The 12,382-nt window shown below is 39.8% G+C and overlaps 1 protein-coding gene across 7 annotated transcripts in view; it reads right to left on the bottom strand.

Moving 5' to 3' along the window:
• Nucleotides 1-12,382, bottom strand: part of cacna2d2a (calcium channel, voltage-dependent, alpha 2/delta subunit 2a) — a 165,281-nt gene that overhangs the window by 40,384 nt on the left and 112,515 nt on the right. For all 7 annotated transcript variants that reach the window (XM_084349040.1, XM_084349041.1, XM_084349038.1 and 4 more), the window contains 2 exons: nucleotides 3,608-3,739; nucleotides 3,326-3,383 (listed from right to left, as the gene is read on the bottom strand). In XM_084349040.1, the coding sequence (XP_084205166.1) occupies nucleotides 3,326-3,383; nucleotides 3,608-3,739 (190 nt within the window). The remainder of the gene's footprint in view (nucleotides 1-3,325; nucleotides 3,384-3,607; nucleotides 3,740-12,382) is intronic.

Raw genomic sequence — 12,382 nt, 5'->3', positions numbered from 1 at the left:
CCCAGAATAGACCCCATTAACTTTTGTTGCTAATCCGGATAAAGGGACAGATCCAGGATTTTTTTCTCACTTTCTTCAACACTGAGAGATGGGTGATTCATGAATGTTTCTGTGAATAATGCATGGATGGTATTTAGGTGGCTGGTATCTCAGTGATCAGTGATCTCTACGTGATTAATCTGATTAAATGGAGCGCCACATGCAAAACAAATGCAGAAACATAATATGATCTTTTTTGTTGAAACAACCTCAGTAATATGCTTTTATAGTGTTGGAGCCAAAACAGATTCTTGTTGTTGTGGTTATATTAAAGTAATTAGTGGTGCTGTTATACCGCGGTGTTAAAGGTAAGCGATTTTTGAGAAAGATAGTTGATTGTTGAGTCTTCACAGGGCGTCAGTGAATGCATCTTTGAAACTTAGGGGGTTTTATGTTAATTTTATCTATGCTTTTATTCTATCAGTATGTTTTTCTTATGTTTTGGTAGTTTATTAGGATGGGAGTACTGTAATTTCCATCCCTTAATGGAAAAATGGATTGAACCTTGACTGGTTCTTTAGACGGCACATCAAATAAGCAACTGAAGTTACATTTGAATTATTTATAATAAAGATGAATGTATGTATTGTTTTTAAGATGTGGCTAAACTCAAACTCAATCAGAATGTATTATCTTCCTGTCTTTTGTTTTGTTTGGCCCAAGCTCGTTGACTTCATCTGAAAAGCCTGGCCTGACCTCAAACAGCCACTCAGACTGAGCCGGACCGAGACAGAGATGGAAAACGGGGTCAGGTCTAATCAACATTGCTGTCATGATTATGTCCAGTTCACTCCAACCTGTAACCAGGCAACAGGCAGCGCTGCCACAAAGCCGATGTGACAGTGGCAGGTAGATTGAACCTGGAAGGGTGGACAGGAAGCTTGGGAGGGCGGGTGAGGGGGGGTTGTTTGGCCCAGTGCAGCCTAGTTCTGTCCAGCCCGTCACACTGTACACAGATCAGCTGTTACACAGAGAACCACGGGCAAAGGTGGGTACTTTAATAAAAACATTAGCCCCTATCTTGTTCAGTCCTTGTAGCAAAAGAAAATACATATAAACATTATTACTTACTGAGATAAATACAGGTCAGGTTCAAAATATTCCATTTAAGAATATAATTTATTTAGCTCTGGGCTGGAAGGAGCACAGGAGGTCTACCGGAGCCAGCGACAAAACACTATACAGGAATCCTAATAAAAGACTTGATTTAATCCTTTCTTTGACACGTGTTGTCACATACTGTACACAAAGCTCTCTAATGGGCAGAGCTGCAGTCAGTTTAGAACAAACTATAAAACAATGATGTCCTCTGTAAAACTTGTTCTTTAGAGAGTAATTGTCAGAAGCATTTGTATCATAGCTGTATTGATTTTAGTGAAATAAAATTGAAAAAAGCGCGTGTAATAATTCTAAATAGACATTTTCACTTCAACAATGAGATAAAAATGACAAAGATTATTAAGATAAAAGGACGCAAGTCATGTGTGTGGACTTAGATCACAACTGTTTGTCACAATTTTATGACAGAACGACAGTGCTGCTGCTGACGGCACAGGTGTTGCAACGACAAGTTAAATTTCAACGATTTTCTGCACTTTTACTCTGCTGATGCCGTTTGTAATGGTTAGAGGCTGTCTGCTCTGAGCTACGCAATCCTCTGAACTTTCAACGCTCAGCTGGACTCACCTGGTGCCCAAAACTCACACCTCCCAACAACTCACGTGGACTGGGATGACGCAGCAAATCAATATGTGTATTATATCACATCTGTCAAAAACCTGCAACAGGAAACTTGCACACATTTAGATTTGCTAGTTAGATGTTATTATTACTAGATAGTATTATGTATTCTATGACATTTAAGTTCTTGTGTAACCTCCTGTTTACAAGCAGCATCTACAACAACCAAGCCTCTTATGGTTATTTTGTAATCAAGCAATTACAATTTTGGAAAGGAAGCCGATGAGATCACATCATTGCTATGTTGTTAAGACATTAAATGTCTCTGTAAGACCTGAAGCACCCAACAGGAAATGTGTTTCAGACAGCTTTTTCAGTTTGGGGGATCATCATGTGAAATTTCCTTACCTGCAGAACTCAAACTGGATCCAGACTGGGACCATTTGAACTCAATTCTCAAACGGAAACGAATTTTGAAGAGGGACCAGTCATGTAGCTCTGAATGATCTGGTGCTTCTTGTTTTATAGTTTGTGTCTTGTATTGTTCTGTCTGTATTTTCTTATTGAGGTCTGAGTTTTGCGTTCTTGATGTATGTATTAATTGTTGAGTGTGTGTTTTGTATTGTCTCTTGTGTATCTGTTGTTGAGGTTGATGTAATTTAAAGGCCTAGGAGCTAAAATTGGCAATAGACAATTTTTTTTCTTGAACTATCATTATGGAGTAGTTACCGATTGCACAGTGTAATGGTTGTAGAAAAATGACACAATCCAAGTAAATATTTGTTCCTATAAGCCTTGCTTTCACTATGCTATTTGTTCTGCCACTGGGTTGATTGTCTTGCAAAAATGAAAGACGAATTATGGCACAAAGGAAAGAAGGATCAAAACAGGAAGAAGCATTATTTTCCCTGGACACAATCCCCAGGTATTGATGGAACAACTGGAATAACTGTAACAACCGGGTGTTTTACTCTTTTCATAGCACTGAGATTGGGATTTCTAGGTCTAGTTGGTTGCTTCTTGTTTCCTTTAACATATAAAAGCTGTGGTGTGCGGCATCTGTTTATGCTCCACCCATGTCCCTATACAAATAAACATTAATTAAATAAATAAATGTATAAATAAATATAATAAATGTAATACTTTATATCCATATATGCTACTATACTACTAAAACAAACTCAAACTTAAATGTGTAAATCCCAAATCAGTGAATAAACTTCTCCAAACTAAACCCAAATTCCTCTTCTATTATTAAAGTTAGCCTAAGCTTGTTTGTTTTTTTTGGATGATGATTCAAACTAGAGCATTTCTGAGCAACACTATTCAGAAGTACAGTACAGCCAGGGTTAAGGACAATACCAGTGTAATTTTCTCTATCACCGTTAACGCCCTGGAAGAGTTCAAATTTGCCAATTTAGGAAATAAATGCCTCTTAAAATTATTTCAGTGTTCAAAAATGATGTGGATAATGGATGTTTTTTAAGTGGTCCCCCTAAAATGGCCATTAGGCATTTATAGTGGAAGAAAAGACATAAAATCACACTGTAATTATGCGAAGACACAACACCTCGTGAATAGAAGTCCTAATAAAGAAGGACCTTACCAAGGTCTCCTGCGGACGTCGTACAGGTCAATCTTGTTGGGTGCCCTCCATGGAGTGGCTGGGGAGAGCAAGAAAATAAATTATAGGCAGTACAGTGCACTGTAGGATATTTCAGATCAGATTAGATCAAAGTAATCATAATTTCATTCTGTCTATCGAGTTACCAGCTACAGCCATCTGATAAGAGATTGCCAATGTTCTGCAGCCTAGGGTCAATTTAGACTTTATCTTGCCGTGAGTTATAAGGCAGACTGTTGACTCGGTGCCCCGCCTGTGGCCTACCTGGGTAGTATCGAGTCACTCCTGTGGCACTGCCAAACACCTGCCAGCGCAGAGAGCTGTCCTCCCGACGGTTATCGATGAAGACCCTCTCCAGCGCCTGGGTCCAGTTTAACTCATTTAGGATGACTGGGGCTGTTGGAGCAAACACACACAGAAACACAGAGAATTTAAGCTTTAAATTTAGGCTCAGTGTTTTCTGGTTGACCAGTTTACACAGAAAGGAGAAGATGAAGTTGTAACTTTTTATGTCCCCTGTTTTTGTGATTCCTGCTGCAAGAGGACACTATAATCCCTAAAAAAATAAGGTCCTCCTTCAATGAGCACGACTCAGAATGTGCTTCTGTTTATAAAAATGAAAAATAGTAGAGGAAATGTAAATAAGACCGCTGATCATGTGCAATAGTCCCTCAAAGTATTACAAAAATTAAACTACAGGCGCCAAAAACATCGTTTTTTATGATCGGATTTAAACTCAGTTTAACATTTTTGCATCTATATTCAAAAGAAACAAAGATAATTTCCCTAGAAAACTCAAATAATGAGCCACAAATGAGGTGTAACCAAAGTGCAAAGCACCAGGTTTCCTCTGTCGGAAGCCCAAAGGTCAACCCTCTTTGCCGAACAACCTTGTTGTCGGTGCCAGCAGCGGTGAGCTGAGAACATAAGAATGGATGTATGCAGGAAGCTCGACCGGATTTAGCCGTCTGAGCGGGGCATCGGTCTAATCTAGGTAATATCTGAGGAGTGCAGCGGAGGATTCAGAGATGACCTTGGAGGAGGTCATATGTCGCTCCTGAATTGTTTTGCAGTTAAATCCAAACTATTTCGGCAACATATCCATGATTGTGTGTTTGTGCCAGAGGATGTATGGGGGCTTGGCAGAGAAAGTCTGCTTGTGCATGCGTGGCCTGACACGTCAACGTGGGGTCGCAGATACATCTCACAGGTCAGTGGTGCTCTGTAAAATGGATTTATGGTTGTGGAGAGAAGTATTCATCATCTAGTCAACGAGAAGTGGAATAACAATACGACCACGTCAACATGAGCCTCTTCAGACACTTGTAACTTATATTATATTTACACTGTCCTTATTCTTTCATATTTTGATCCAGATAAGGCTTTTTCTATCCTTACAACATGAAACAATATGCATCCACACACACACACACACACACACAGCGGCAAACAAAGAATGCTTTCAGTCTGTGTTTAATAGCTCAGCTGAAGTCAGAAGACGGAGAGAGCAGAGGTTTAATCGCCACCTGATTAAAGAGGAAACAAGACGAGGCAGCGAGCTGAACACAACTTCACTTGCTGCTCTGATTTAATTACTCAGCCAACCAAAGCTAGACGGGCCTTTGAACCGACAAGTCCGGCTTTTTTCAACCATTTGTTTGAATTTCATGCAAACAAATGATCATTATCCACTTTTCCCATGCTTTCCAATTAGTACTCAGCCTTTGATGAGCTGTCAGTTAAGAGGTAATAAACCTCCTTCACTGTAATTACCTAAAAAACACAATATTGTTTTGATTTTTCCTTCTGAATCAGTTCCACGTTGCCAGACTCTCTCTCTCTCTAAAATCGCAGCTCAAAACAAAAAAGTTTCATTACTCTCTAGCATCCTGTAAAACAAATGCACACAAACACACGTACTCACTACAGCAGCACTAAGCAGTGTCTGGAGGAAAGGAATATATGAAAGCCAATTTGCCGCCATCACCGAGGGGAGCTCCTCAACATGTTTTTTTAAAATTCATAGACGTAAATACAAAGGAAGAAACGGAGGAGGATAGAGGCAGCCCTACAGATGAGGATAAACTTAAAACAACCCAGAGAAAGGGGAGGACGACTGATGGAGAGCAACACAGAAATTAACATGAACGTCTGGCTGCTTTCACAGCCCGAAAAGGAAAAATTCTCGCCCATGAGAAAGGAGGGGAAAACAAACTTCACCTTAAACTCCTATATTAAAAATGGCAGAATCAAAGAGTGTGGTTAAAGAATTGATTATTTGAAGTGTAACGAATTATATCTCACCTTGATAAACAACTAACTGAAAAACTACCAAAAAAACCCCTTTGTATTGTGAGTTTGTTGTATGATTAAGTCCTGAGGAATGTGTGCCTGCCAGTGACGTTTCTGCGGCAATCCCAGTTGCATTTTACCAGAATAAGAAAGTAGAAGAACTTTATGTTCTCTCATGACGGTGTTTATGCTAGCCAAGAGTCCAGATGGTCTAAAGAACGAGAGAGACTAAACTAGAACAGAGAAATTAGTGACAATCTCAGTGTCTCTGCCACTTTTTCCATGAGTTTGCAAACTTGCCCACAGTTGCTCCTGTGACTCTGATTCACTTCACGAGGACCAGTGGCTAGATTTTACTGATGTTTGTGAGTGGAGATTATCTGGGAAGCAAACCATGCATTTCAATTTCATCTAGGTCGCGCAATACTCTGTGGTCAAAGAGCCATCTGATTAATGTGTAAAAAGTATTATCCTTTAAGCATGAGCTATCACAGCAGGTAGCTGCAGCAGTGGCGGCAGCAGCCTGTGTGCTGTGAAGTCGTGGGTGCTCTTATCTGGAGAGGCACTGGTTCTGTAATGATAGCTGTCCCAGACAGGCCAAGGGCAAAGAGACAGCCTGCGACCTCCGTTCAAAACTAGCCCCATCTCAGCTACCTTGACTAACATCAAGGTATTAACCAAACTCTGGCTATGCAGGGATAGCAATGTCAGGATTATCAGCGGCATACACACAAGCTACAGTCTGTGTCCTGAATTTTTGTGTGTGTTCATTAGGAACGTACCAGTGGTAGTATTTTGTCTTTATTGACATGGTCAGTCTTTTTACACCAAAATTTTGTGTGTGTAATGTTTTTTTTTCTCCTTTCCAGTAAGTAAAGTAAAGTTTATATTTCTTTTTTTTTTTAACTGGTGTGTCATACTCAATGTAACGAGCACATCCAGAAGATGTTAAAACTTGTTTGAAAAAAGTCTTCGACAAATCAGTCGATAACATTTTGAATTAGACACATTTCTTCCAAAGCTGCTGATGGAAAGATGGAAGGAGCGAGGCATCCGCTTCTTTCTCATCTCTGTTGAGAGTTGCACATGTGCAGTAACAACCTGGTATGTCTTGCTTTCCATTTTGGTGCTCATGTAAACAGGATAGAGCAGCCCTGGAATAAATGCCAATGAACAAAATCCAGATGTAAGTGGGTTTCTGTCCAGCTTGAAAGGTGTATTTGTCTACAAATCCCTCCTGCAGATGTGAGCCACCTCTACTGTGTGTATTTGTACTCTGCAAACAAACACACACACACACACACGGATACGAAAACACACATCTGCAGGTGATCTCTGCAGAAAAACGGCCATATCAGAGATAAGAGAACACAGCAAACTAATTCTCTTTGATTTATTCAGTGAGGATATGCCGTGACTTCTCAGGACAGTTGATAAAAAGACAAATTTCCCCTGGGGGGGAAATATGCTCACACAGGCAGACAGGGCCTCCGAGCGCTGTGTTGGGCTCATCTTTCACGTGAAACGCGCCTCTCTCTGATATCTTTAAAAGGTAATTCATCAACGTGCCGCTCCCCTGACATTTAGAGCACCCTTGGCTTTGCCCCTTTATGGAGCAAGACTGCACACCAAGTAGGGAAACAATTATGAGTGGGATTTATGGAGCATCTCTGCACAAGATCATTTCTCAACCCCCCCACCACCACCTCTTTCCTATGACCCCACCCCCCAACCTCTCATACACACATTATTCACACTGATGTACCCGAGATACAGAGCCATCCAACGCGATCCGCGCCTTATGCCCTATATTAATCCGACATTATATAAATAGCCAAATGCGTTTACTGTACACACAGAGCAGAGAGAAAAAAGGCACAGTGGCCTGTAATATATCACAGTGGAACACAAGTGGCCCCTCATAAGAAATCCATAATGGTAATAGCTAAAGCTATTAACTAAGTCCCCTCGAAGAGTCATAACCATTATCATAAAGCGTTAACATATTCTACTTTTAAACAGAGTGACTAAGTGCTGCTGCTGTAGTTCAGTTTTACTTCCTTTGACATATAGGTGACATTACTCAAGCAGACAGGCAGGGTAACACTGGGAACAATACAGCTTGTTTTGAACCTTAGTGAGTTTATAGCCACACAGCATATTACCCATAATTCATCACTAAAAGGGAAAGTTATTTCCAATGCATTCAAATAAAGAGAAATCAAAATTGTTTATAACTCGCTGACAATTTACAGCTTTCCATGTGATTTTTGGCAGTAAAGTCAAGAAAGGAGAGAATGATCAGAAATCCATTCCTATAAAAGACATAAAAAGCAACATATCCGCATTAAAATGTCTAAAAACGACTCGACATTTGTTTTTATATTTTGTTGGGTTGTGTTCTTAAATTATCCCAAATGTTTCCAACAGTATTCGAACCCAGAAGAAATCTGTTATTCTATTTAAGGTAAAGGTGCATTTATTTTGGTCGCCTGGTGCTAAAAATTCTGAAGAAACATCGGATAATATGTCAGAGATAGAGGAAGGAAGTCGTTGAAGGTGACTAAATGTAACTTGAATAAACCTTTAGTAAATGACCTCGTCCATTAACATTTCTGCCTGTCTCACATCAGATCATGACGTGACCAAACTGACTTTTGTTTTCATGTTTCCACATATTGTACCAGTGGAGATGAACAGAATTCTGTTTGTGGTGCTTTCAGCATTGCAAGGTAACATTTACTACATTCAACAGCAACCTGTATTGCTGGCGGCAGCAGTGTGCCAGTTGCTTTAAAGTTACAGTTTAAAGTTTAAAATAACACTTAAGATAAATGAGAAGATGTTTTTTGTTGTAATTTGGGTGAACTGACTGTAACTGACCACTAAATACTGTATTGGAATGATTTAAAGGTACTTTCTAGTGCTATTTGGATAATTAGGTATATCTTGTTATTCACATACAAGTTAATCATACTTGAATTGCTACAACTAAATGAGCTATTATAATAAACTTTATAACTATATAATAAATTTGGACAACTCAAGGTAAGCCCAGGTATTTAATAAGCCAGTTTACCACCTGTCATATATCAACTCATTGGCATGGATTGGAAGAGTAAAACAAGGAGTTGTAAGAAACACCAGTGTTTCCTGAGACGAAAACTAACTGTAAATCCTGCTTTAACACCATTGGTGAGCAGAAAGAGGTACATATGTAAAGTAGCTTAATTACCTTTACTACTGGTTCTGTAGGAATGAGTTGTTTATTCATTTCGAGGGAAACTTTTCACTGCTCCACTTGTTTAAAGTATCAGCATACAATGCCAGCTAGTTATAGCGACTTTGGTTTTGTTTGAATTTGAATGTACTGTATGTTTTGTTTGTTGGAACAGTCATTTGGTGGGTGACTTTTTGGGTGCTGATATTAAGGTGTATGATGAATTAAGGTGTAATGTATTTATGCTTCAACTCGTGATGATGTTTCTAAGTTTATAAGGTGTTTAAAGTGTCTCTGAATTTCACCAGTTCTTGTATTTGAATGTGTATTGGGGTATAACATTAGTTATCATCGTGGACTGCTTATTGAATTTATCTTGAATGTCTGCATGTCCCCTCAGCAGTGTGTTTTGCTCACTGGACCTTTGCACTGAAGTTATTCAGTATTTGAATAATTGTATTTTGCTCACTGTCTATCGTATGTGCCGGTTTTGATTTTAGATGTGAAGCTATTAAAAGATTGATTTTTTTTTTTTATAGTTTTCATTATGTTCCTGAGATAATGAAATAAAGAAGAAAATAAAGCGTGAAGCATCAGTTTAAACTCTCTGCATCTTGATTATCTAAGCCAAGGGCTGTTACACCGACACTATAAAACCAACAGACCAGCATCTCTGTGTCTCCACGTACCACCTCCTCCTGTCTCTGTCTGTGTTGTCAACCCAGTTCCTTCTCTCTCCCGTTTCCTCTCTGTCTCTCCTTCTTTCAGGGCCTGGCTGAGTGTTAAAGAGCCTGAACCTTAAACCTTTCATCCTGCAGAGTAAACGGCAGCAACAGGAACTGGCAGCAGCTCACACATCCACAAAGACACGCTAAAACAAAGTCCAAGCCTTCAGAGAGAAAAAGAAAATGTGTTTTTTTTGTAGCTTTGGTTGAGAAAAAAATAACATCCAGAAGATGCTGTACAACCTAACTTGGATTTTTTGCAGTGTGCTAAAACAGTCTCCAAGAATTTCTTTGCAGCATTTACTAATTACAATTAAAATCTGTGCGTAGGGTTCGAGCAGTTTCACTCAGCGTTTAGTGTGAGTGTTTTTGCTAAATGGTAATCTCAGACTGTGAAAGCGGGGAGACAAATGGACATTTCTCTGAGGAGGGATGATTATTCAATATAGAGAATAAGACAGAAGATTTCACCACACCTCCAGAGTGCTCCTCCAAATATATTTTTTTTCTAATTAAAGAGGAGCAGTAAATAACAAACACATGAAATGTAATTTGTGAGCCTGCTGGTGAGTGAAGTGGAGTTTACTATGCTGACTTTTCTAATTAGTGTGCGGGTGAATGATAGTGCCCCTTCACTGGGCACACACTATCGGGGTGGATGGGTGAGGGGCAGACAGAAAGAGCGAGACAGGGAGAGAGAGAGAGAGAGAAAGATGGAGTCTGTAAAGTCAGGAACGACAGAAATACAGCCCGCAGTGTTTATACTGTCTTTCTTCTCTTTTGGTTTAACTTTAAATCCCATTTCCCTTATCCCCCCTCTCTCGATCGCTTTCTTCTTTTTTCATTTTTTCTGCACTTTCTCTCTTTTTTTCTCTTTCACAAATCACTTTTGCTTTTTTTCCACACATTTAAATCTGGTTTGATGTTGAGAGGGGCTGAGTTGATCTCCAGTGTGGCGTGAGTTGGTTGACAGGGAAGCTTCCTCCACTGAAGGAACCTGGGGTGTGTTAAACGAATACAGGCTATATGTACTGCACATGCACACACACATGCACACACAAAGATGACATTTTACATTTAGCTGAGGCCAATCTCATGTTCACAGCTGATATCTTTAAGATGACAAATGTAGCATATAGCAAGTAGGAACGTTCACTAATTGGAGCCGAAGCTTATAATTCGACTACGTAACAAAGCACGACTCTCATTCCTCTCATTATCACGTCCCCGTCCTTTTGTGAGCAGACCTGAGTCTGTCTTTCAAAAGTCGCCTTTGTCCCTCCAGTTGGTACCAGGCGAGCTGACTTCTCTCCAGATCCATTTTAAAAGATGAGAGACTTCAGAGGTAGTTTCCCTCAAATGAAACCCTGCAGATGCAAATCTTTCTCTTCTTTTCAAGTCGCACACGACACCGCGTTGACTCTCTATCTGCCATATCTGTTGCACTCAATTTTCCACTCACATTATATACACCCCATGCAATTTGCTCTTTACAAAGGTGAACAGAATGATATTTTTTGCCACGAGCTTCCCAGAGGGAATCCAACCACAGACCACGGAGTGCAGAAGCAAAATGGAGGCTAACATTCAAAGGGCAGTGAGTACAAGCTTGCCGCTGGTTTCGGTACCGATCTGTGGATTTTTTTTCTCTTGACAATTAAAGTCATAAATAATTGAACATTTCAGCCTTCTGTCTAACCGACACTGACCACTGACCAAAGCTTAACATTTTAGCCTAATTTCCTTCATAGTTTGAAATAAGTTTTTTAAAACAGCAAACATTTTCTGGCATTTAACTTTTTCGGGTCAAATATATGTTGTTCTGGTATATCAAAGCCCCTGCAGGAATGTATCAAACGGTGTCCTTGTTGCTGCCTTCAAGAACACTCAAACTACTGACATCTGAAAAAAAATCCAGCTTGACTGTCATTTTAAGCTTCTACATTCATGCGCCAAGTTGTTGGAAAAATAAAATCCAGAAATGTCACAGATGTCGTGAAGGGAACAATGTTCACCAGCTTCTATAGGCAACTGGGAAAAAAGTGATTAATACATGTAAATTGCTACAATTTGTTACACAAAGCCGCTTTGACACCTATCAGGTCATGAGAAAACAACAGTTGAATAAAGGGTAGAAAATCAATCTAAAAACTGACGGTATACTTTGGAAAAAGTTGTCAAATATGTAAAGCAATCTTAGTTTGTCCTGCGTAACATAAAACATGTAAATGCACCGGCATGGTCCTACGACTTAGAAAGGCACAGGGGCTGGAACAACTGGACAAGTTGCACAAGGAGGGGCGATAATGATGGCTGTGGTGTGTGTGTGGGGTGGTGTGGGCGGGATAATCGCTCCATGCAAAACATTTAAGCTTTGCTCTTTCATCTGCACACACAGTTAGCCAGTCCTCGCCATTCATTTCTGACAACCAAGTTTCTCACTGTGCCCGACAACAATAGCGAACTGACAACATGACGTTAGGCCGCTGGAAAAAGGCGCCGCATGCGGCGGATTTAAACTTCAAATTTAATGGAACGACTTCCCACATTCACTGGTGGTTTTCTTTATTCCCTGCTGGGAACAGTGGCTGCTTATTCGCATACATACACTTATGTAGTCATACACTGACTGTATGTTAAACACACATAATTACTACCTTTTAAAAATGGCTGATGTACAACCTTCTGTATTTTCAACATGTTATATCATACATCCAACTGCAGAATGAGCCAATCTGGCTTAGTATCCTCTATCTACAGTCTGAACTCGGTCCAATTACCAGTGAGATTCCACTGGATCTA

This window comes from Pagrus pagrus (genome assembly GCF_965226575.1).
Source record: "Pagrus pagrus genome assembly, chromosome: 3".
NCBI classification, from domain to species: Eukaryota; Metazoa; Chordata; class Actinopteri; order Spariformes; family Sparidae; genus Pagrus; species Pagrus pagrus.
This window is presented reverse-complemented; position numbering and strand designations above follow the sequence as displayed.